General features: G+C 43.2%; 1 protein-coding gene across 13 annotated transcripts; it reads right to left on the bottom strand.

Annotated features, from left to right (window-relative positions):
• Positions 1 to 319: 319 nt before the first annotated feature.
• On the bottom strand, positions 320 to 26614 carry tnip1 (TNFAIP3 interacting protein 1). Of its 13 annotated transcripts, none has more exons than XM_061234788.1 (18): positions 26473 to 26614; positions 14023 to 14185; positions 12834 to 12983; positions 11946 to 12034; positions 11524 to 11589; positions 9766 to 9957; positions 9050 to 9144; positions 8595 to 8733; positions 7362 to 7490; positions 6842 to 6907; positions 6594 to 6725; positions 6040 to 6168; positions 5785 to 5916; positions 5349 to 5474; positions 3329 to 3409; positions 2319 to 2516; positions 2083 to 2167; positions 320 to 1565 (listed from the first exon to the last, which is right to left on the bottom strand). In XM_061234788.1, the coding sequence occupies exons 2-18, from the start codon at positions 14147 to 14149 to the stop codon at positions 1504 to 1506; spliced, it is 1998 nt and encodes a 665-aa protein (XP_061090772.1). In that variant the 5' UTR covers positions 14150 to 14185; positions 26473 to 26614; the 3' UTR covers positions 320 to 1503. The 13 variants fall into 13 exon arrangements, with proteins under 13 accessions (XP_061090772.1, XP_061090771.1, XP_061090767.1 ...); XM_061234787.1 differs by having other exon boundaries at positions 320 to 1550; positions 7362 to 7511; XM_061234783.1 differs by having other exon boundaries at positions 7362 to 7511.
• Between the last annotated feature and the right edge of the window lie 457 nt (positions 26615 to 27071).

Below are 27071 nucleotides of genomic sequence, written 5' to 3' on the forward strand. Positions count from 1 at the left end.
CTCTCTCTCCTCACAGCAGAGTAAACTTCCCTCTGCCAGCTCCTCCACATACTTTAAACAGATTCCATTCCATTCATTTAGACTTCATTACTAGGGAGCCTAACTATCTGCGGGGTCGGTGAGAATGCTGGTTTTGTCCAAACTATTCTGTGTAGAGCAACACATTTCTCCTGTCTTGGACTATAGGAAAACCTTTTCACCAAGGGCTCACTAGTATAGTCAAATAAGAGAAGCCCTCACGGCATCTTTGAATGAAGACAAAACTAAAGAACACAACACCATGCAGGAACCAAAATAACTACAATAAAACTGGAAAAAATGACATTCCCAATATATTTATTATTATGCAATTCGAGTACAAAAAATGTGCCTGACACAGAGTGCTTCGGTCTACTAGTAAATTACAACAAAAAAAAACCTCTCATGACCAGTGGTAAAGAAAAAGAATATTCATGCTAGCAAAAAGCCAGTCACAACCACTCAAGGGCTCTACTCCACAAAACTTCCAGAATTTTCATTTTCCAGAACATTAATCATTAATTTATTTAAGAACAGGGTAAAATCGTTTTGTAATATTTTATATTGAACACATTGAGGGAGACAATGACAGTAACATACAAAGAAAAAGAAAAAAGAAAACATAGCGTGTACAACATTCAGACAACGTTAACACAATGCTTGTACACATTGTGTTTTTGTCAAGACTGTGTTTTTTGGTAGGTGTGATCACCAATTCATTTTATTAACCCATTAATACATTAAATTTAACCTGTCTTCGTGGTTTGGGTAATTATACATTATCGCCAAAACCTTTTCTTATTTGTACTAACTATGGTACTGAACACATCACAATATCAATGATACAATATGAAGATTTGCAAAATGTAATCAGGAACAGATTATATTACATAGATGGTTTTTATCCCTGTGAGTATTCAATGTAACTGCTGTGTACTGTGTGGACTCACTGTTGCCAAACAGAATGATTTAATGAGCAAGTGATTATCTTTGCATTCACTCCTCAATCCTGGCCAAACTGCAATCCAAAATAGAACTAATTCCTGCTACCATTTCTGCAATTACACCAGATATATAACAAAGAGCATTCAAATAGCAGTCGCTCAATCTTTCCATGCAGTTACACTGTGCCCACACAACCGGGTGACCATGTGCAATTACACAAGAATATCCGTCCACTTCTACTGAAGCCTGACCATTTCTTCCAGGGAAAAAAAAAAAATAGAACTTAAATCTGGAATCCTTTAAACACAGGATTTTATACGGAATAACTAACAACGAGATCAACTATAAATGATCTGTATTACAATAATATATTTTTTTAAATCAGCAAAACGTTATTTCACAGAGGTTTATAAAAGGTTAGCATAAACAATGTTACGATACAATATCTATACAGTAAGAAATTTATTTCAGGATGAATTCACTCACTATGCCAACCCAACAATAAGTGCCCCGGTGTAGCCCTGTGCAGAGCTGCAGCTCTCAGTGCTTCCCGGGGTCCATGTTCTGTCGCTCCCGCTTCCCGAACCCTGCGGCAGGGGCATCTGTGAATGTGAGACGCATTTACACCCCCGGGCAAATGTATTTATCTCACAGGTTTACATGAAGATACTAGCTACATAAATGACCTCAGTAGACATCAGTTACAACCATTTTTTGCTCGTCACCATTCCAGTGAGAAAAAGCACACATTAGAATTATTATTATTTCTTATTTTCTTTTTTCTTTTTTAAAGAGTGACACAGATGTTGCCGACACATAACACTGATCTGCTGTAATGTCAGACCATTCATGGTTACGGTTGCCCTGAACTGTAAGAATTTGCAAAGAACCTGTCTTGGATCAAAAATGGGAAGTTCCAGAAAGGACTGGTAAACTATCCAATACTGGGATTTTGCCACTGTGGTGAAATGATTGCAATACAGTTTTGATACTTTGGTTTTGGTAAATTTTAACGCGAATTTGATATTTTGGCCAGGAAAATCATGGCATGGAATGTTCACACCATCACAGCCCTACCCTAACAACAAGGCAGTGTCGGGCGGGGTGGAGGGGGCTTACCTGTGTTCTCTGGGGGCGGTCGTGGGGCCTCTGGGGGTGCTCTCCCGCCTCGGGGCTGAGGGAACGAAGTCTGCCAGGGGAACCCCTGAAAGCAAAGATTATGGCATAGGCGGAAAAAAAAAAGTTGAGTGTGTGTACATCGTGGCAACAGTAAGCCCAACGCACGTGGCTCATGTCATCTGTAAAATGGAGGCAGGGTGGGGGGCGGGCAGGGCATGGAGGGGAACGGGGCTTACTGGGTGATGGGGCTGGAAGTCCCGCCCGTGGGTGGGGCCGATGTTGGGCATCCTCGGGGGGCAGTGGGCGGGCCAGGCCTCGAAGCCCTGGGACGGGGCGGGGGGGCCGGGGGCCGCGAAGTGCCCAATGTAGGGGGGGCTCAGGGGCCCGTTGGCAGAGCTGGACGTGGGGTCTGAGGTACGTCGCTCATGCGGGCCCTAAAGAAACACACCACACTTTACAGCGGAATCCTTTCCAGTGTACTCAGGGTTTGGGCAGCGGTGCATTGCCGTTCGGGAAATGGGCTCGAGACTGTAAGAGGTTTGACGCACTGGTGAGACGCTGCAGTCTTACCATTATGCAAGGTGTTAACCAAATTGCTTTGTTAAATTATAACTTATTTTTCATCCATTTTTAACTTTCCAACCAACTTTAAACATAGATTTCATGTTAAATAAAAAATAAAAAATAATGATTTAAAACACTCCAGATAAGAACATCTGCCAAACGCTTGAATGTAAACGTATCAACAGGCTGGACTGATCTAACCTGAACAGAACAAAATATCCTAATCTGCCCCTTTCCATGTAGTAACCGGCTCCACCCACAGGCAGGATCACTGACGGTTGATTGGACAACACCATGAGCACAGACAGATGGACATAAACAGACAGATGGACATAAACAGACAGAGACCTAACCCTCCATTACACAGAGGTTCACACAGAGGAGAATGAGGCAGCACAGGAACAGTCTGTGTGGAGCATTCAATTAAGGTGCCACAAGGGGGCACTGGTCAGCAAGATACGACTTTGGTAAGTACAAAAACCCCTTACACGGTAATTGCAGAACATGCAAGGCATTTAGAGCTTTAATGAGAGCTTAAATGAGATGAAGAGACAGGAGATGAAGAGACAGAGGGCAGGTATGGGGAGGGGGTAAGTGGTGGAGCAGTCGGGAAGTGCTTCAGAGGCAAAGCATTGTGGGGGGGGGGAGGCAGGGGGGTACAGGCTCACTGGGGTGCAGGTACCTGTTTGAGGTGCATGTGCAGTCTCTCCAGCTTACACCTCTCTGCACGCTCTCTCTGACACTCACTCTGTGTCTGATGCAGCTGAAGACCAGAAACGCACACGTGCGCGCGCACACACACAAGCACATGCACAAAGACGCACGCACCCACACACCAGCATACACACACACGCACACGCGAGCAAACACACAGAACCAGCCACCCAGGGGAAATAGCAGTTAGAAAGCCCATCCTATAGAAATTTCACAGAAGCTACACAACAGAATTAAACATGCAGCGTCAAAGGGAGCCTTGACAGGAGCTAATACAGAGCCTGCTAGGATCCCTAGCCCTGGTCTTAAAAAGCCTCAGGGTCTTCTTGGGTGCCCAGCCCTGGTCCTACAGCGCCACATGGTCCTAAGTCCTTAAGTATTTGGAAAGTGCAACAGTTTTTGTTCTTTTGGCTCTGTACTCCAGCACACTGGAATTGAAATGCAACCAAAGAACACGAGGTTAAAGTGCAGACTGTCAACTTTAATTCGAGAGTAATCACATCCATATCGGGTGATCCCTGCATCTCTTTTTATACAGATCCCCCATTTTAGGGGACCAAAAGTGATTGGACAGTTGGCTTCTCAGCTGTTTCTGATTAGGCAGGTGTATTCAATCGCTTCGTTGGAGCAAGTATAGGAAAGCTTCAGATAGTCTTGATAGGCGTTTGATTGCCTTTGGAATCAGATCTACAGAGGCTACACTGCAAGTTGCAAACTACTAGTTAGGTGCAAAATCAGGATGGCTGGGTTACAGTTTGCTAAGTAGTACCTAAAAGAGCTTAGAAAGTTCTGGAAAAAAGGTATTGTAGACAAATAAGACAAAGCCTGACTTGTATATCAGAGTGATGGCAAGAGCAAAGTGTGGAGGCAAAAATTAACTGTGGGCGGGGTGTATGTCTTAGGCACACTAGACTTTATTATATATATATATATATATATATATATATATATATATATATATATATATATATGTTTATTTTCTTGTGTCTGTTAGTATAAAATAACTAATTGGAGATTTCCAAATATTCATTTTCCAAAAGATTTAATTTTACAGAGACATTTTTGTATTTAATTTAAAAAAGTTAAATATTACTGTAAGCAATTGACTACTTTTTACATAAAAACTTGATCAAGGCTGTCTGAGATCAGAAGCAAGGAGCCAACCAAAGTCTGCAGAAGGACTGTGGCAAGTTCTCCAACATGTTTGGAACAACAGGACAGCGTTGGCTATCTCAGAGAAGTGATGCAGTTTTAATGCCGAAGGGTGGTCTCAAAAAATATTGATTTGATTCAGTTTTTAACTATTCTGCCAAATTACTAAAATGTATAGTACGTTTATCCAACGTCCTAAACCTTTCGTTGAATTATTTTTTAAAGAATCTTTTCCGTACAGAATGCTATAGAGGTGCCTAAGACTTTTGCACAGTACTGTAACTGCTAGTAGCAGCATGAGAAAGAATTCTGACTTGTACAGAAGCATCCTATCTCCTTCTGTATTTGATTAAGTTTAATAAAACCTTTTCTAATAAATCATTTTATTCCTAATGATGTTCAAAACAGTTCATTTCAATAAGCCTATTGTTTTGCCCATGTCTCTGACTGTTTATTATTTCTCAGCCTCATAATGGCTTCCTTAACTTTCATTGTTACAACTCTGGTCCTCATCTTGACAAACGGCAATAACAAATGCCAAGGCCCTTCAGAACCAGGATGTAATTCCAAGATCGATCACCCCATATGGAGATCCTATGTGCTGGAGTACAGATCCAAAAGAACAGAAATTGTACCACTGTCCAAATACTTATGGACTGCACTGCAGGTTGTTGATTTTTGGGTAACATAACCCCCCAAAAAAACAACAACAGCACTCCCTGGGCCCTCCAGAACCAGGGTTTGGAGACCCTGGCCTAGCCCAAATAGGCTTTCAGCAGGCCCATGTTTATGGTCGAAGCTCTCTGCTGAAACAGTACAGCAAAATAGTCCCCAACCTGATTGGTGAGATTGGTCATCTGGCCCTGAAGCCTGTCCACCTGTCTCCGCAGATCCTCCTTCTCCTCATTCATCCTCTCCCTGTCGCTCCTCTCCTTCTGGAAGTCCTCCTCGAAGATCTTCACCTGAGGGGCGAGAAAGTGAGATCACTCCCTGACACACCGACGGTCAATCGTATCCTTTAAATGCTTGCACGCGCTCCCGGGAAGTGAGTCTACCACATGGAAACAGCATGGCCCTGTTGCTGTCATATCAACATTGAAGAGAGACGACTGATGTTATTAACCCCTGGAAGCATTTCACTTTGGCACAGAAAATTGGAGGTGTGATACCGCATCAGGTATGATTACATTAAAAAAAAGACACCGCATGCCGGAGATAGTGGTTACTGCGCTTAAAAAAAATAAAAATGAAAATTATCGTGGGCGGGCTTACCTGCTCCTTCAGCACGGCGATCTGGGTCAGAAGCTCCTGACGCCGGCTGCCTCCCGACCCGTCTCCATGGTTCCCAAACTGAGGTTGCTGAGCCGACGACGGGGGGTGCAGGTTCAGGGCTTCTTCCAGGGCCTGCCCAGACACGCACATACGTATGCATAAAACTAACGCACCGCACACACGCACCGCACACACACACACGCACACGCACACACACACACACACATACACACACGCAGGGGGCAGAGCTCTTACGCGATTGAGGCGCTGGATCTCCTTCTCTTGATATTCACGCTGTTTACTGAGCGGCAGCAGCTGCTCCTGCAGGTAACGAACCTTCTGCCTCTGCTCCCCAGTCTCTGTACTTAAGACCTCCTTCTCCGCCTGAAACACGCACACACACATATATACACACTCATACACACTCATCAGTCTCACAAACACTATGTACTAAAGACCTCCTTCTCTGCCTGAAACACACACACAGATGCACACAGACACACACAGACACTCATCACTCTCATACAGACACACACATCAGTCTCACACACTCTCTCTGTACTAAAGACCCCCTTCTCAGTCTGAAACACACACACAGTCATTCCTCCATAAACATAATGAATATGGGTCACTGAGTGTAAAGTGCATCACAGCGAAAGAGAAAGCATGCTAGCGGGGAAGTACAGAGCTCTTATCAACCAGTCAAGTCATTTACGCATGACGAACTGGCACCCATATGGAAACGAGACCCCATGAGGTGGTAAAAACTGAAAGAGGTGAGGAAGAGGTGGGGAAAGAGAATATCTCACCTGTAGGTTCTCGATCTTGGACTTTGCCAGCAGAAGCTTCTTATCGTAATCCCGCTGTCTCTGCTCCCGCTCTGCCTCCAGCTCCCCCACGGCCTTCTGAGAGTCCGCCAGCCGCTGCCTGAGGTCTGTGATCTGGGGGATGACACGTCAGATACTGAGCACCTCACTGTGCGTGTGTGTGAGTATGTGTGTGTGTGTGTGTGTGTGTGTGTGTGTGTGTGTGTGCGCACATGTATGTGTCGGCTTACCTTCTGTTCAAACTGCTGCTTCATGGAGTTCCACTGTATGTCCCACTGCTTGTTCACTTCCAGCACCTGGGTCACCACCAACAGGAGAGATAGTATTACTGCAGGTATGGTCAGGACCAGAGAAGGAAGCCAGAAATGATCGTTACTGCACTCCAAATATGGTAAATGGTAAATGGTTGGCATTTATATAGCGCCTTTATCCAAAGCGCTGTACAATTGATGCTTCTCATTCACCCATTCATACACACACTCACACGCCGACGGCGATTGGCTGCCATGCAAGGCACCAACCAGCTCGTCAGGAGCATTTGGGGGTTAGGTGTCTTGCTCAGGGACACTTCGACACAGCCTGGGCGGGGGATCGAACCGGCAACCCTCCGACTGCCAGACGACTGCTCTTACTGCCTGAGCCATGTCGCCCTTGGTAAATTGGTAAATATTAATCTGGTATATCTCACGCGCACTCACACACACTCTCACACTCTCACACGATCTCTCTGAAGTGACAGAAGAGACTCACATCCTTCCTCTGCTTCTCCAGGAGTTTGATCTTTTTCTCGTACGATTCTGGGTCACATGGCTTGCTCTTCTTTTCCAGCATTTCCGGGTCGCAGGGCTTCGACGCTGCTTTCTCTGCACCTTTGGTGCTCTGCATGAACGCAAAACAACACTGCGGATTTACTCTAAAGGACTGCCGAGCACACCTGGATAGGGCGGAATGCCTACCAGCGTCTCCCCTGTCCCAGACTGAGCCCGGAGACACAGCAGGGAACAGAGTGACCTGGAGGTACCAAAGAAACCCGCTAAACACCGAAACGCCCAAAAACGGGCTTCGATTTCAAAGCTCACTTCCTGTTCTTGTTGGGAAACTCCAGTATAAGTGTTTCAACCACCAGTTTCAATGCAAGTCAGTGGTACCAATACGATCAATACACAAATTCAATCATTTTTCCCCAGAAGGACGTGAAGCACGTCGCAATAGAAGTTTTTTTTCCTTTGTGTAATGTCTCCCTATGTGCCGATGACACAGTTCTTGTGTCATTTAGACAATATCTTGCAATGCAAAGCCAAGTCACTGTGGGGGTGGTTTCTCACACACTTAGTGAATGTCCCGGACCCAGCCCAGACCATATGACCCCATATGGGGTCCATATTTGTCTATACCTTTGCGAGAGTCTATGGTTACACCTGGTACAGGCACATGAAAATCATACTGCCAGGCCACATTACAGCACTATCACTGAAAATAACCCCCAGCCCTCATCCAGCCAAGCCGCATACACTATGAGGGGGCTATGGCAGAACGGAGTTAACAGCTAGAGTAGCATCCAAATCCCCTGGAACATGGTGAGCTCTGAAGTTCAGTTAAGAGTTAAAGTACCATCCTAACCACCTGGAATGCAGTATTCCAGGTATTACCACGCCACAACTGTGAATATGCTAATATAATACATTTAAAAATGCCTTAACACATATGGTAGGACATATCAGGCAATGCCTGAAAATCTTTAAAATCAATGGAACCCTGGGCAAGCAATATGGAAAAATTGATTGATTGGTCATGTCCTCCTATCTGTACTATGTGAACTCTGGAGTAGGGTCAGCAAAAACAGGACTAGTCATATCAGTTTCCACATCACAGGAATGAGTAAGCAGCATTTCCAACCATAGGGCTAGTGTGACTAAAATGAACAGCCATCCCATGTTGAGGATATGAGAAACGCAATGGGGTCTCGCAGGCAGACTGGCTCACCTGCTGAGTCATGGCCGCCTCCATCTTGGCTCCGAGGGGTTCCAGTTTCACCACGTCTTCCCTGACTGCCTCCTGCGATTGGCTTCCCGTGGGCTCCTCGCTGCCGGTGACCAGCTTCCTCAGCTTCAGGTTCTCCTGCCTGACGGGGAGAGCAAAAGTGAAGAAGAGCACCATGGGAAACGCCCTCAGCCCCCTTTCAGCCAGCGGCAACATCAGGGCAGGAGTGGAAAGACCCTGATGAGCCAACAGGAGAACTTCCCTCTGACAGCATCCTGTCCATATCCTCAGACCCCACTCCGCCCAGTGGCCAACGAGGGCCTCCTGAGGAGTCACTTCCTGCCTACGACACTATGCAAATATGTCCTTTGCTTGGTCAACAGATAACCTCCCGCTGCACAATGCTGCGGCAATGTTGTGCAAACATCGGGTGCCAGCCAGGGGCCATTCCAGCTCACCTGAGCAGCTCCAGGTCCTGGTTTCTGTGCTGCAGGTCCTCCTCCATCTTCTTACGGAGCTCGCTGTTCTCCTGGCGAAGCTGCTCACACAGAGTCTGTAACACACACACACACGAGTATTTATACATGCGCATGTACACACACACACACTCTCTCTCTCACACACACACACACACACACACACACACACACACATATCGTGTTCCAGGGTTTTCCCTGCTCATCTCAACGCCCGGAAATCTGCTGAGGTTTTCTTCCATGTTATCCCCCCCCCCCCCCCCCGCTGGGAATGAGACCAAAAGCCAACCAGCACAATATAATTGGGTGATTTAAGTTCACAATTATTACTGTGCAAAGGTTTATTACTCCTGTCCACAACAGACTTGCATTTTCTGGGTTCAGCACAGCTCCAGCCTTGTGAAACGCACTTGCTTAAGTCACAAATGATTAACCACATCAGTCATCATCTCGGCCTAAGTTCTGAGAGGGCGGTTTCTTTCAAACAAGTTTGAAACTGGGCAGACAGGCTTGTTTTGCCGTGCGGTATGCCAGTGAACTGAATCTCATGTTAATCTGCCTCAGCCTTGACCCCATACGACTCAAATGCGAAATCATGATCTCGACAGAGAACATTTAATGAAGATCTTCAACGCTGGAGGATTCTTGCGGGAGTCACGAGCCCTGGACGACGGGAGCGGGAGGTACGGACGTCTCACCTGCAGGAGGGAGGTGCGCTGCTCGTTCTTCTGCACTTTGGAGGAGAGGCGGTTGAACTCCACGGCCATGCGGCCCAGGTGTGCCAGCAGCTGGTTGGGGTTGGACTCCTCAGAGAACAGGCTGAAGGAGCTCTCCAGTCTCTGCAGCTGGCTGGCCAGCCCTAGCGTTTCCCTGGGCAACTGCGTCTCGCCCTGCGGACAGACAAGGGCCCCCGTGTCACATGACCCCGTCGCATAACTGCCAGGCCTGCATATAGTGCTATCCATTGTCCCCCAAAATGTGTCATAAAGCAGAGGAGGTGGAACGAAACATAGAAGGTGAAAGTGTGAAATACCCACGCCGCGCCGTTCGAACAAAGACCAGCATCAAAACCGGGACACCGTTTAAACAGCCACACTGTTTCATGTAATCCAAAGTTTGGAGGTGAAAAAAAAGTCTTGCTTCAATCAACCACGGCACAGATCCGAGTGATCTTGGTCTGTGTCAGCTGTGGTAATTCAAGTCTCAGTGCTGCACCCTGATTGGATAAGATTTCCCAGTGCTGACTCATAAAATAATTTGGCCTTTGGTTATGTGTTTACATGCTGGGAGGAGTGGTGCAACTCATACTGGTTTTCCCAAAGACGCATTCCCTGCGAGCCAATGAAGGGACAGGTGACGGGTCTGTACCATTTTTCTCACAGAGTGCGGGGGTGGTTGCCCTGGTTCTCTGCTGAGTCACCCAACAGACGTTCACACGCTCCTCTGTGACGCGCGGCGGCTGCTGACCAGAGGCTGGCTGTGAGAGAAACCGAAACCCTATTCCGTTCGACCGTACTCATGGTCCCCCCCCCCCCACAGCGTCTAATGCACCTCCCCCCGCCCCGATACAGCCATCCTGAGTCAGCCAATTCCACCATAGGCTTCTACACAAGCGGGTTAGCATGGGAGAACCAAACTGAAATTAGCAACTCAAATACTACAAACTAAACTAAACTCTCAATTCACATTACTTCTTTAAAACAAATAAGGCATTTAATCGTGACCACATTTATGAACGTTACTTGTTTTAGAATGTCTTTGCATTTTTACATACAATGCTGTATGAATGGGACTCATCCTGTATGTACGACTCATTTTCATTTTATAGAGTAAACACTCGTTGTCAACCGACATAAGTCTTTTACTGTTCTCTCTTTGTACCATGTTGCAAATAAATGTTTACACACTATATCGAGTTGAAAGGAGGAAGAACTATTTTGTCTATAGCAAGCTCAAAATGAACACCATATTGACAGCCAATCAGAAATTGTATCCTCAGGGAAACACCAAGTGCCAAAGCTCTGTTGCTTTCTGGAATCCTGCATTCCTCTTGGCGACATGCACAAGAAAGATCCTCGTGCTTTTCGGATTCTGGCTCATTTCCTGTAGTACACCGAATTGGCTTGAGGCAGCCAAAACGAACAGCTGAGTTTCACACGGCCTGCATGATGTCATTCTCATCTGTTCCGCAAGCCTACTTCCTCTGACACAGTTCCTCCAACACTGAGCAGCCAACCAAAGACTCATGGTAGATTGAGCATTACTGCGTTTTCACGACATTATGGTTTTTGTCTTACGGAAACCGCGGCACATAAGGTAGGTGTTGGAAGGGGGGGGGGTTTCTACACAGTGAAGAGTGTTGACAGAACGGAGTTACAGACGGGGGGGGGGGGTGTCAACGGAACAGAAGCAGTATGAAGTGGTGTGAACGGGCGGGCGGGGAGGAGGCCGCTTACCGATTTGTCATCACCGGACGCCCCCTTTTCATCCATGTTCACCACTTCAAATTCCGACGATCCTTCCTGTAAGCACACAGGAGCCGCAAGGCTATTTTAGGCCTTTGAGACAGAACCATAAAGCATTGACCCATAACCTGACCTGTAGTCACTGAAGGTCTGGTTTGTTACTGTTGTCTTATTATTTGCTTCCAGCTTTGTATAGCACCTTTTCTGACCTTGTATGTCTAACCGAGAACTAGTTTTAAATAAAATAAAATAAAAAGTTTTTACCTCCATGTATTACACACAATTCCATTACATACATACAGTAGATGTCTTCCGGTATAACTAAGATAAAGCTCATTAAAACAAGTTTATCAATAATAGAATACAGATAAGAATTGGATGTATAAAAACAGCAGGAGGTCAGACACACTCACGGTGGACTCTGGCTGGACTGAGTGTACTGTGGGGCAGTTGGATGGCTGGGTGGGCTCGACGGCAGAGGGTCCGTGTGTCTTGACCTGGGCTGCAGGAGTCAGAACAGTCATCCACACACAGCAGTGATCTCACCAAACAGTCACGCTCATAGCTACAGCAAGTCCCTCCGCAGTCAACAACCCTACCAATCTACTGCAAGTCTCTATCCAAGGTCATACAATACTACCGCTCTACAACAAGTTTCTATCCATAGCAGCAGTCCCACTGCTTTACAGAAAGTGTCTCTACGCAGTACCACAGTCTTACTGCTCAACAACAAATCTCTTTCCATAGTAACTATGGGTTGGTCCGTTTACTCAAGTAATTACTTGAGTGTTCACCAGAAAGAAATGCATTCGGAAATCTTTTCTGATCTTTAAATAGAAAATTGGCACGGCAACAGATCAAAGCATATGTAGCCTATGGATTGCTACACGTGTTTTGTCTCTCTCCTTCGTCACAGTTATGCAGTCCTGCTACTCTACAGCAAGTTTCTCCACATTATTCTGTGGCCTTGCTAAGCCTGCATTATTCACAGGTGAGGATTTGGAATAATTAACGTATACATATAAAAACATATCAGCCGCGCTCTGTAAAACGCAGGCTAAACGAAGAGAGCTAACGACACTAGACGCCACGTGTGATAGCTTTAGGACGAGAACGATGCCTGTGTTTAATCAGGCTTGCTCCTTACATGCCGTCATACACGATAGGCTCCATATTACATAACTGCGGCATAAACGCACTGGCCTGAAGTTTGTCTTGGGAGGCGGTATCAGAGGAATGTCTTCATCGGATTACTCGCGCAGACGGGTGTGGGTCAGGCGGGTTTGACGCGGCTGACGTACCCTGGAGGTCGACCTGAACGGGGGGAGCCACACACAGGCTGGACACGGAGGAAGAGGTGGAGGACCGCAGGGTCTCGTTGTCCCTCACCAGCTCCTCCACCCTCTGCCGCAGTTTCGACGCCTCCTGCTGCGACTCCTCCAGGAGGTGGCCTGCAGGACACAGGGATGACCAGTCAGGGCTGCACCTCACAAAACCCACCAATCAGAGCTCTCCCTCGTACAAAACACACCAATCAGAGCTCTCCCTCGCACGAAGACCCACCAATCAGAGCTCTCCCTCGCACGAAGACCCACCAGTAAGAGCTCTCCCTCGTACAAAACACACCAAGCACGGTTCTGTCTCACAATAAAACGGACCAATCACTGCTCACTACCGCACAACAGGACCAATCATAGCTCTCCCACCACAACACAGTACCAATCAAAGCTCCTTCTCAAAACTCAGGGAGAAAAACCCACAGATCAGTGCGTTCCCAGGGCACCTGCACTTTGTATGACTTTCTAGATTTAAAAACACCAACGCATTTAATAATAGACAAGAACGTCAGTCAAAAGAAAACCCATAATACGCCAAGCCAAGTGCTATACACAGCTTTAAGATCATTCAGAGGTTTAGGTCCTAGCTTTAGAATGATTTAAGTTAATCAATGAGCTCATCAGAACTGAAATCCAAGTCAGGAATTACACAACAGGAAGAGATCGGTCCCGCTCTCGACAAACACGCACTCGTCAAACCCGCTACACGCTCCCTGACGAGCCACTACAATCCCGCGAGAAACCGGACTAGGGCACATTCCTTCCTCTTCAATGCATTCCACAGTAAACGGTCAGGTACTTCTCCTGAAAGGTATGCGCTCGTGAGATGTAGTACATCACACAATGTATGTGTGATGTAGAGGACAAATGTGTGCATGCTGGAATCAGAGGTGGAAAATCCAGGTTCAGAAAGTACAAGTCCTCCCCAGTATTTCCATCACCTGGATTTGCAAATTAGCATGCGCAATTCCTCAGCCAGGAAGTACAACTAATCAGTGTTAACGGGTGTTAATTAGAGGTAATGGGTGGAAGGGCTTACTCTCTGACCCCTGGACTTTCCACCTCTGGCTGGGAATCACACAGTATATGGTGTATTCTGTCCTGGCTCAGACAGTAGGCATGCATGCACAGCATGAGTTATGCAGTGCTGTACCTAAGCTCTTCAGTCCCTTCATCCTCTCCCTCAGAACGCCGTTCTCTTCCACCAGCTGCCTGTAGGAGGTGCCACTGGGCTCACTCCCACCCGGATCGTAGATCCTGAACGGTCCTTTTCCTTCCATCAGGACGACTTCACACACTCTGCATCACACCTTGCACTGAGAAAAAGCACATACACACATCATCATCAAACGTTCCCTATCACACCCTACACAGAGGAAGAGCACATACACACATCATCATCATCATCATAATCATAAAATGCTCCCTATCACACCTTGCACTGAGGAAGAGCACATACACACATCATCATCATCATCATCATCATCAAACGCTTCATATCACACCCTGCACAGAGGGAAACCACACACACACACCATCATCATCATCATCATCATCAAACGCTCCCCATCACACCCTGCACAGAGGGAAACCACACACATGTCTTCATCATTGTCATCATCGTCATCAAACATGCCGCAACTCACCCAGCACTGAGGAAGAACACACACACACACACACACACACACATACCATCATTATCAATTCAGCAAATTAGCACACAGATCATATCCTCAGTGTGTCAGGGTGCTCACACAGGAAAAAGAGCAGCAGGTGAACTGCAGCAAATGTGCAGACAGCCGCAGACAGCTCTGCTACAAAAACAAGAGTCGCGCAAGCTCTGCAACCCCACCAGATACTCAAGGAATTTCCACTGAAACATTACAGTACGCAACCTCCTCGTTCTGTACAATAACAGAAGGTGCACCCAGTAGTGAGGCTTCAGAGGCGCGTATCTGGTGGGTATATGGAATCTGCGGTTTTGCTGGCTGGCTGAACAAGCTCCCACTCTGCCTGCAGCCTGCACACCGGCCTCAACAAAAATTCCACTACGGTGGAAAGTCTGATATAACTCGGGTTTTGTGCAGTTCAATCACCTCGTCTGAAAGCAGATGAAGAACGCTTCTCACTGACTGCTGAATGACGACATTACCTGGGAAACCCTTTCCACACTACCGTGGAAGTGGCAAGTCACATAATAATAACAGACAAGAGAGGAGCAGGGTCCAAGAGAGCAGCAGGGTCTGCTGGTCTTTGTAGTCTCTTAGCGCCGAATTTATCAAGCGGTTGATTATACAGTATCACCTCACCCTGCCTGCTTGAAAACAAGTGAATTGTTGAGAGAAGACCCCTGGCTATAGATGTAGCTAAAACCGTTCCACTAAGAATGCACAGGAGTGCCTGTATTATGCTGTGTTCTCTATGCAAAATCACAGACTTTATGCATCCGAATCTTTCCTAGCTGACAGCTGGTGGAGGAGCCATCTGAAGCTCCAGGGTTTTCAGCTGTATTTGGAAACAGAGAAGGAAAGTGAGCTGGAACAAAACTGGGTCAAATTCTTTAACCCATCAGACATTAGTCAATTTCAAAAGGAAGCTCAAGTCTATTTTAACCTAACTTAACAGATTTTTTTTTTCCCCTTGTCATAAGCTCAAACAGCTTGATTCCAGTCATAGCTACGTTTCACAGAACTTTCTTAGGTATCTGCACCAGTCTTCATATCAGATAAAATGAACAGCAGGACTCAAGAGAACAGATCAGCTCTGGAACAACTGACCTACAGCACATATTCCAGCGAGGAATGACATTCAAACACCACACAGGCAAATGTGAAAGCCCTGCTCTGCTTAGCCAGCAGAGCTGAACAGTTCACACAAAGGTAACGGAGACCTTTCCTGAAGCTACCACAAATTATACCGTGACCGTTTCACACAACAATGAAAACAGAAAGGGTACCCAGTGTGTGCGAGAGGTCCCTGCTTTACCTGAGGCTGAGTCCTGTCCCAAGTCGCTGTGAAGTGCGCACTGAGCTGGCCTCAGCAAACGCAACGGTCAGTTGGCATGTTGATAACTCTCATTTTAAAGTAAATGAAACCAAAAGCAAACCAGATCGGCACACCCCTTGTCAGACGCCCAAAGTCTCCCTGTCCAAGACTCGATCCTGTGCCCTGAGTCTGGGTTCCAAAGTTTACGTGAATATAGACATTGAACACAACCCGACAATAATAGCCTTTCACATGGGAACGCTCACTGATACATGGTACCCTCCACTGCACATTGGACTGGACGAGCTACAACTTTTAGTTTCATTACCACTCCTTGGTGAGGTAATCTGTGCTTTCAGAAGTCAGATACCAATAGATTGGAGGACTCAAAAGTCATAATCAGGGCTTCAGAGAACTAGGGGAAAAACATTTCTAATGGCTGGTATGGTTTTCATCTTACTCATCTTCAATCACCTTCACTTTCCCTTCCCTGTGTGCTCCACTGGGCCAAGGGGCTTCTGGGTCATTTCCACACTCTCAATTTCATTCATATGAACTGCGGGATTGTAAAAGGAAACAACCTAAACTTCAGTCTTGTGCTTTTGCATACTGTCACACAGCAACAATATTTTTTCCTGACCAAAATAAAAAATACATACGAAAGCCATGTTACGTTATATCAAAGACAAGGTGTTCATCATACAAGAGTGTGTTATGACGCAGGAAATAACCTGGCTGAGTAATAACAAAAAAAACAATACACGTTCAATAATAGTATGTTTTATCATTACCAAGACAGATGCTGTGGAAAGTGGGCATTGGTTATTTCCATGCATGGGCGTTTCTAGAATTAAAATATTAAAACTTTTCCAATTAAACGAGGGGTTAGGCAACCAGATCATATAACACCAGAACACAGTCTGGAGAAAAATTTGCTTTTATGAAGACTCAAATCAAGCATAGACTCCTGACCTAGGATCAGTTCAGGTTTTTCAGTTCAGTGCTGTATTTCAGATATCTTCTGTTATTGAATATTTGTCACACAAAATGGTTTCCAAGTCATTAAACAAAATGTAATATGAGACAGTATTGTGTTTGAACGCAAAACACATTTTTGAAATCATCATTTCACTTATTTAATGAAAAAGGTGATCAAACACCCATATAAAGATCTACAACAAATCAGTGTTACAAATATGCAATAATTGAGGAAATCAGGAATCAGGGGCAAATGCTTTTACACGGCACTGCAGGTCCACTTATCGGATTGCACTGAAACCTGCAAGTGCGAACAGGTTCCAGCAGATGTCACTGTTTCCACAGAAAGGACTTTTGTTTTTATGGTTACGGTCTGACGATTTGCTTTGGAATACTTTGACCCAGCGGTGATGACGTACATGTGTGTGACACAGAAGAATGTCCTGGATTGCTCAATGCTCTTGTATCTATAATTACAAACTGGAGATTGTGACATTGTGGAAGAGGAAATGTTGTCAAGCAGGGGAACAGCCTCATTTCTGTGCACTCATACTGAAAGCGCGATGAGAGATACGCTGAGCTATATTCAGGAGCGGCTCCGTCTTTCTGATGGGGGGGGGGTCTATGAAGCGTCACCCCTCCGGCTGACACGCGTTCATTCGCGAACGCGCCGCCACAAGATGTGCCCTCTCGCGGCTACGGGTGACGACGGCCACCCCTGTGCCACATCACGGACGTCCTAACACAACAGAGCTCCGGTCTTCCCATCAGCTCGCCGGCGTACTGAAGCCCTGCGGCGCCTGTAGGAAACGGAGGGATGACTTTTCTCCTGTTCTTTCCCGATTAAGTGGGACAAATTGACTTTGAAACGTAATGCTCTGTGGTACTCCTGAGGAGGTCTCCTCTCAAGCAAAGTGCTGAGGCAACCAACATGAAGTCAGCCAACATGAATAAATCAACCTTCTCAGTCAAAGATTACACACTAACTAAATTATTATCCCGTTGAAAAGAATATTATCTTCTGAGTTAAACCTATCCTCCTGGCTGTTTTTAAAGGAAAGGTTAATTTATCCATTTATATTTAACTTCTGAGCCAACCTTACTAGCATATTCTGCAGGTACAGCCTGGAGCCTAATGGCTAATGTGCTTGGCTGCCTGGGACCTGGAAAGTTGGTGGATCAAGCCCCAGTGTAGCCACAATAACATACGCAGTTGTCCCCTGCTTAGACTAATCAACTGTAAGTCGCTTTGGATAAAAGCGTAGGTAGCTAAATTATTTATCTAATAATCAGAATGGCTTCAGAAGTCCTCATTGTCAGAACAAACGGAAGTCTAGGGATGAGGAGGATCCAAATGGCGGCTTTAAAACCTCTTTGAAATAACATGTACAAACAAATGTTTGTGAGAATGACTCATTCAGATGCAGTCAGTGAGGCTACATCAATATTGGTAAATACATAGCCTTACTGCTAAGCCATCTCGTTTTCACCAGCGCCTTGCTAACGTGGTAAATTGCCTAATGAGTTCCTATTGTTACATCCTGTGAAATATGCAAATATCAAATCTTTAGAATAGAAAAAAAAAAAAAAGAGATGGGGAGAATCAACCAAATAAAACGTAGTGACATTTAATCAGTCTAATTGCTTAAGCTATAAATCAGTTGCTGAAATTCAAATGATACTGCTTAGCATAATTATTATGTTAAAGCCTCTGGCCAAGTGTAAAAACCTACTAAAGTAAGTATCCAGTGCTTTATATTGGTAATGGTGCCTAGTGGCTGCAATGTTACCTCCCTTTACTACAAAGCGCTTTGAGACTCTAAAAGGTGCAATACGAATGCAATCCACAGTGCACCCTCGAGAACAAGATAAAGCATTACGTGCAAGTAGCCTAGTATCAGCACCAATGAACAGCACAGTCATTTAATCCCCGTACACTGCACTACAAGACACTGCAACACCACTTAATTAAACGACTCAGGTGACAGCTATCAATCTCTCACGGCAAAGAATTACCTGAATTATACATGAGGGACTCCTGTTGGGCCTCGCAACACAAATGGAAAGAGCGGATAACACCTGGATGGCAGTGGACAGGATCTACACTGCTTCTATATGGGAATGTGAGAACTTCAATGATACTGCAGTCCCCCAACTTTGTAAAAAATGACTAGTTCTAGCTAGCCTACATGTTAGTATTAAACCGGAGCATGGCATAAAACTAAGGTTTAGAAAAAGTGCATATGATGAGATTATTCAGAGAATGTAGCAAATACAGTTATCAGATTCACAAGAATTAGCAGGAGTGATTATACGAATTTACATCATAACATTAAGTGCCATAGCAGGTTCAAGAAGGAGAGTGAGGATTAAGCACTTTACATAGCAACTGCATGGAAGTGCAATGTTGAAGGCAGCACAAGTACTGGTGTATTCTCCAGTGTATTCTTCGCTTTCTCGAAAACATGAAAAACGCTCAAAACCGTAAGAAAACAACCTACCAACACTGCACTGTGTCCAATCTAATGTTCGTAAAGACTGACTATCATACAGATGTACAGACAGGCAGACCTACAGTACACTCGATGCGGTGACCTACAGACAAGCGTATAGTCAAACAGACACATCACACAGAAGTACCGTGTCGCGGGACAGGTGGATTGTACACAGCGTAGTCTTTTTCACCACTCTGGCACACAATGTAGTAAGAGTAAGCCTCTCGGATTTACATCCAGACCAGCATTTGAATGCTCCCCTTTTCAGTGCTTCCCACATCCAAAGCATCGGGCTTAGTGATTTGAATGCGTGTGCGTATTGCTGCAAAACGTGAATTCATACCCCCTTTACATAGAACAAGATGGATACTAGTTCCTGTACCTCTGCGCTATCCCATCTAAACCATTGCAATCTCCTTCACCTGCCCAGTCTCCTGTACACCTGTGCAGCCCGCAGGGCGACTGTCCCGTGTGCTGGAAAGCTGTGGAAAAACCTCCTCACAGAATAACATACATTTTGCAAGTTTGAGGAGGCTGAGGTTCCAGGAAAATGGACTCAAACAACACCCTCTGTTATGTTATAAAACACCAGCTCAATGCCTAAACAAACAGAACCAATGCACTTTGACGGAAACTATGCACACACACACACAAACATCCCAGGTGCGCACATATGCATGGACATACAACATTTACACACGTACACTACTACATAAACCTCCGCATGTATGCCCCCATACATGTTATGTTCAGTTCCAAGCTAATTTCAAGGCAGAGTTTCTATAAATTGAACTTGTTTTATATCAAGTCTTTAATGTCACACTTCCATGAATAAAGTACACTTGCATACAAACAATTATTTACTTTCCTCAAAATGGGAAATGCAAAACACACCAGTGAGGGTGAGAGATGTGCATAATTATTGCTGAGCATTCTGAATGTACTCACTGACAGGATGAATTTGAGCATAAATATAGGATTTCTGGCTGAAGTGCAAGGTCTTAAAAACACACTTAAAGTGCGGACACCCTTTCTCCTAAAAGCTCTCAGACAGTGAGTATGTGGAAGCCAATCACGACACAAGGGAAAAACACTCCAAACACAAAAAAATATGAACAAATCTTTACTAATCTGAGTACAGTACATTGGGGCTAAAATTTCCCTCAACGCAACGAAGACCTAGGAGGTCATGCAATAGATACAGTACTGTCACAAGCTATGGAAACACTGTATTTAAAACAGATTTTCACAATTAATGCAATATTTTACCACTGAATCTGTTTTTGACACACAAAAAATTTAATAAAGATCAAAAATGTATTAAAGTAATAATAATTACACCGTCTGATATGTATTAAGCCTAGTTCATACCTACACAACTGAAGTCTACTGTTTCTTACTGTTGAAAATGTTATAATCAGCTTGAATGTGTATTTCTTTGTCTCTTATTTTTCTGTGGAAAATTATCATATTCAAACAAAGACAACTTTTTTGTTTGTTTCTGGCTTGTATTATTTCAAATGACTATAATGTAATGTATAATGTATAATTTCCACTCATGGTCAAGACAATAACTGTTTTGAGTACATTTCACAGACAAAAATGGGAAGAAGAAACAGAAGAAAGGGCAGAGATAAATGTTGTATGAGTACTAAACTTCTACCTTAAGCAATGTTTCCAGAATTTGTGGCAGTACTTTACATGCTAAGAATAAATGTAATCATAGTGAATTGGATTTTTTCAAATGTCATCACATAAAACCTTTTATTGTTGCCATGAACAAACAAGCCAGCGGGCATCTTAGAGGAATGAAGATGTTTGCCTTCAGTCACAAGATTACCAGAGTGTTTACAGCAGCCAAATGCACTGCTCAAAAGCATAGCCACTGTGGTAAACATCACAGTGATGAAGGAATCAATGTTAAGCCAAAGGGCCCCAAAGACTAAGAACAATGTCATCTGCGCTTCAGAGCCACAGAGTTAGCATATATATGAAAAGCAAAGCATGCCAATAAAGTAATTAAATCTTAGCATAACATCCCCCTGCAAACACACATCAGAACTTGCAGAAAATGACTTATAGAAACGAGGCACGCGCACGCACACAAACACGTGCCAAGTGTGTACTGCCTAGTAACCCCAGCTAGCTTGACAACGTTGTATATTCGGCGATAGCAATATAGGTAGCTAACTGGTGTGAAATCTGCAAATACAATACACGCCAAAAAGCAAGCTAACATTCATTCAAGCTATTTGCTCATGCTACAGCCACTTAGCACTGTATTGGTAGCTTGCAAACGTAGCTCTGATAGGTAAACAGAGTTGGCTAGCTAGCAACAAAGCATTCCATTTTGGAGTGTGTATCGAGGGAATGGTTACATTAGCTATGTCTTACTTACTTGCCGAATAGTATCGATGAACCTACGGCCAGATAACGTCAGCTAGCGTTCGGTAAATAGCAATGTAGCTAGCATCACATCACATATAGCTAGGCAACAAGCGAAGTCACCAGATATAAATCCTAGCTATCTCGTTATCCAGTCACACATTGTGTGTCATATATTCTTATGTCACACAAAATGACGCTGAATATGAACCATAGTCATAACAATAAGAAGGAGAAGAATCGTAATGATAATTGATAAGTACCGTTCACCGTAGTCTGGTTCGTCCCTAGCTATGTTGAAGCGGGATTGCGGAAGTGTCGCTCCGTGTTGTAACACGGGAAATTCCACCTCGAGATAGTCAAACAGCTGTGGTTGACAGGCGAGCCACCCAATAGCGCGAGTATCTTAAAGGAATAGGCGCTTTAAACTGTGTGCAATATTAAAGCTGGATAACTGCTACAGAACCGTGCAACTGTGTTTTTTGTACAGTTGTTAGATACATTATACCTGTAACAAAATATATTATAACAACACATGAAAAATCTAAAAGATGCTGTGCATGTTGTATTGCCCAAATTTGTATAAAATATATGGACAAAGAGTATGTGGCCTGTGGCGGGTTGATTGCTACCTATAGCTAGAGCAGCAGCTGTGCTTTTTTGTTAGGCCTACTGCGGTGGCTGCTGCGAATGCATTGTCTAACAAGGAATACGCTCAGTCATTCACAGCAAACACGCACACAAACACTGATTTGTCTTGGTAATTGGCCTTGGAGCTTGAGCTATAGGCCTACCTTGATCGGAAACAAAGCCATGGGAGCGATACTCCAAAAACGGAAGAAGCACTCTACAATCCATGCTCAGAACGCAACACGTTTCCACGAAACTGTAGCCTACAATGATAACCAGAGAGCCGTGGCTCGTGTTGTGAAGGGGGGTAGATCTATACGTATCTATATGTATAGATACATATAATCGAAATGCAGCAGGGTTCTGTTTTTTTGGTCCTAGGCCCATCTTGGTGTTCGCTTACATGTTCCACTGAAATAAATTATCATGAGGTATGGACTTGAAAAGATAAATTCCAACAAAATGTGAAAATTTGGTAATTTGCATACTTTATTCAAGATGGCAGAAAGTACTAATTCGAACATTTCTGTAGCAGTCTATAATCTGAATCAAATAAGATATCGTTATAATTCTATAAGATTCTAAATAAGACACATTCGAATTTTCCATGAAGAAAAATGATGAAATGTCAGGATCTAAAAGTGTATTGGTGCTGTACCCGTCCCTAACGCTTATAACAAGAAAATAATTGGCTAAAACACTCTCCTGGATATGGAGTAAAGGTGTGCGAAGTTTCATGATGATAGGATGACTTTGCACTGAGAAAAATGGTTCAGTCCAAAACCTCCAAATCAGGTTTTGAGGAAATCGACTCCAAAGATAGAAATAGTTAATAATTATACTACTTTCACCAATTGATCTTTAATTTCTGAACTGAGTTGGTATAAAGTTGTAATTCTATACAAAATATCATTGGGCTATTTATGTTGGGTGAAGTCAGGTAATTTGCTTTGTCTTGATGTTCCACTTCTGTACATTTTCCATTTTAGTTCAGTACATTTCATATTTTGGTGTATGTTTATAATATTTCAGAACGCAGTGACACATTTTAAAGCTGGTATGTAACATCTGATTTATAGTTTTAATTTAGTTTTTAGAATTGTAGGCATGACGTGAAATCAGCTGTTCAAACAAAAATACATTTCAAAATGAGTTTAAACTTTCGGCATACTACCATTACTACATTCACTTATTGATTGCATTTGTTATTGGTGGACTGAAATTCTATATGCACTTTTATAGTCATGGGGTAAAAAAAGAAAAGAAAGTTAATGTATGTAAATTGTATGTCTGTCTCCAATCTGAAGCGCTATGAATAGGCTACACGTTTTCTTGCTGCTCCTGTGACACACATTTGTGATAGACATGTGAGCTCCATATTTCTGCCATGATAGTTTCTTGCCCTTTGGATAACAGTTATGACATAAACACTGCTCTAATATCACAGGCCTAGAGCTCCATAATTCCCTTTTCTCAAGTCCCACCTTTTTGTTGAGGACCACCATTTTAAAAACGTTATTAACTGTCCAACACCCTCTATGATGCACTGTTTAATACACTACAAGCATAGATGGGAACAGGTCTTGTATACTATTTACTGGATCTATATCAGGCATGTACTACAATAAGTAAAAAATAAATGTTGACGAAATAAATGACAATGAGCATAATATATAGAAAATCTGAATTATGCAGTATATCAGTCTAAAATATGTCAATGTGTGAAATTAGTGAATATAAACAAAATATTCTTCAAATTGAACATTTTCTTCAGGTTCACTGCCCCCAAATTCAGATGACAGGGTGTTACAGACAAAGAGACAGGATCCAGAGTGTCACAAACAATAACTAGTGTTTTTGTTGGTAAAACTATTACTGCCATTTCTCTATAAAGTAATTGGCAAAAGAAACAGACTGGTTTTATCTTATGCAAAACTGAGGGCATGTTAATTTATTTTAAGTATGTATTCATCAATGGTTTTTTCCCCCCTTATAAAACGCATCTGGACCACAGGTCATGAGAGTGTGGTGACTATGATGGTGGATGTGAAATATGAGTAATCCAGCACAGATCAGCAGCACGTTAGTTACCGTATTCACCCCTCAACACAGCCCCGAGCCATCTATAACGAAATAACAGGGGACTGTTTTAAATGCCATCATGCAAATACCAAATACAAAAAAAAAAAAACAGTGCTTCCTGTCTGAATAGCAACGCGCAAAGGCCGCAAATAGGGTCAGGGAGATACGGGGAGCAGACAGATGGGGGCGCCGCAGAGAGGCGCAAGGTGACAGGCCTTATGGTTCCAAATAAAGATGCTGGGGATCCCCTCATTCATTTTTCTATTTCCTGTTTGACACAGAGAAACGGTCGCACTTCCTCTCTCATTACTGCTATTTCTAAACCATGGTCTATTGAAAAGTAGCAGTAGGGCTGTTGAGTTTTTAAATTGTGGACTTTTTTTACAATGTGATGATTGGAATTCTATGATAATAGATCCTTGTTGAGAGTCATATGCAGTACGTTCCTCTTTGTACATGTTTCTATTAAGAGTGGCTGGGGCACTTTATGGATTGACCAAATTAATGTTCTGGGCTTGATAGTGTATTCTTACATACCACTACTTAAATATATAAGGCTTCTCTCCAATGTCCTGCACATGTTACTTACACTAGAATATATTTTTGCTTCTGTTTTGCATGAATACTGATACCTTACAGTAATTCCAAATCTATGCTGAATGTGTTTTGACAACAGAAAGAACAATAAATTATACAGAAAATGCATGCAACCAAGTAAGAGTGTGAATCATTGTCTGGCTGATAAGTCCAACAACAGTGAAAATAGAACTGGATGAAAAATATAAATGCTGTCAGCATTTTATAAATAGGCCAGACTATATACACACACAAATGCACACACACACACACACCAACAGACACACATTTTTTTTAAATAAAGCATGCGGCTGAAAATCAGTTTGGATCTCAAAGGTTTGCTGTTGAGAGAAAGAATACTTCTGAAAGCAAATATGAAACCCGGAGCTACAGTATACCGTCCTTTGTACTGCATGTCATGTATGTCACACTCATATGTATTATATTGCACATACTGTATGTGGCAGCCATGTGTATTGTATTTCACATATACAAAGTAGTTGATCATTTTTCTGAGAAACATTTAACTGGCTTTTGCTTACCAACAAGGAAGGCATGTACATAACTAAAGGAACATAAAGATACACTGCGTGGGTGGCTTGTGAAATGTCAGATAAATCAACGATGAACTACAAACAAGATAATTTGCTTCACAAAAATACATGTCTTATTATTATTATTATTATTATTAGTAGTAGTAGTAGTAGTACTATTCATAGTAGTAGTAGTAGAAGTACTAGTAATAGTAATAGTAGTACTTATTGTGGAACTGCATTATCTCTTATATTTGCAAAATGGAGCATGTCTATCTTTATGTTTTCATGTGGGTAAGTTTTTATGTTGTATCTTCCTTTTTAATGAGAGTTTATAATAAGTACTTACAGTATATGTATTATAAATAACCAATACGTTTTGAAAATATTATTGTTATTATCGCAGTTATTTCCGTTGACGAGTGTTGTAATTAGTAACCAATTTCCTTTGTAAATTAACATTGTTATACATTTTGAGACAAACACTTTCTAAAAAGTAATATGTTGACATTTTTGTTAGTAATGCTGGTCAATTTTAATTCAGTATTATTGGTCATTTTTACTTAAAACACATCTGGCTTAAATTTTGAATATTTTTGCAGGCATTAGTATGTCTTAAATGGAATAGTACACTAAATAACATATTGTAAACAATAATGAATAAGCCAAAGATGATGGCTCATGGGTCTAACCTCACAAACAATACTTTTTCCTATCTATTTTTGGTTTAGCATGAATATTTCCGAAACTCAATTCTGTTGCCAAAGGTAATTCCTGTCGTCAAACCAGCTGAACAAAAGCAACACGACACACTATCGAACTGGCCAGAGAGCAGAGAGAGCCGTTAACTAGAATCAAATGTTTACTATGTGAACATAAGGCATTAACATGAACATAAAATACACTGAAATCAGCCAAGAAATAAAGGAACAAACTCACCTGCAGGAACACCTACATGTGTGTCCAAGAAGCGATTCTCACAGAAGAGAAGGAGCAGGGGGAATGCTGCCCAACTACGGTTTCGGGCAGGGGATTTCCCAAACAGCGAAAGTCCGGGATATTTTCAGTGAAAGAAAAGGGGCCTGGGATCGATCCAAGAATGAAGCCTTCCTCAACAAACAGCTATACGGCTTCTACAAATAATTTAACATAGAAACAATGCTATACTTCAGACTTCACAGATAACATAATAAATCATATACCACTGTTTTCGCTTTGGTACTTTGCAAATGCTTGCACAATTTTGGACAGATGCATTAGCTTCTCTGGTCATTTTTTCACTTATTATACCTTCCCCTTACAGATATACACCCACACAAAGACACAGAAGACTCAGTCACTGGAATTATGTCAGTAAAAATTACACAAATAGTCAGATCAGTAATAAAGTAACAAGCCAAAAATAAATATATACTAGTAAATATACTATTAGTCATTCAATTAAATATCTTGACTCAAGTATTACTTGAGACTTTGCAGGCTGGAATGACTATCAGATGATGTAGGACTTTTATCAAGTGGAGCATTATGCTATTTGT

The sequence above is a fragment of the Conger conger genome, chromosome 3, assembly GCF_963514075.1.
Source record: "Conger conger chromosome 3, fConCon1.1, whole genome shotgun sequence".
NCBI lineage: Eukaryota > Metazoa > Chordata > Actinopteri > Anguilliformes > Congridae > Conger > Conger conger.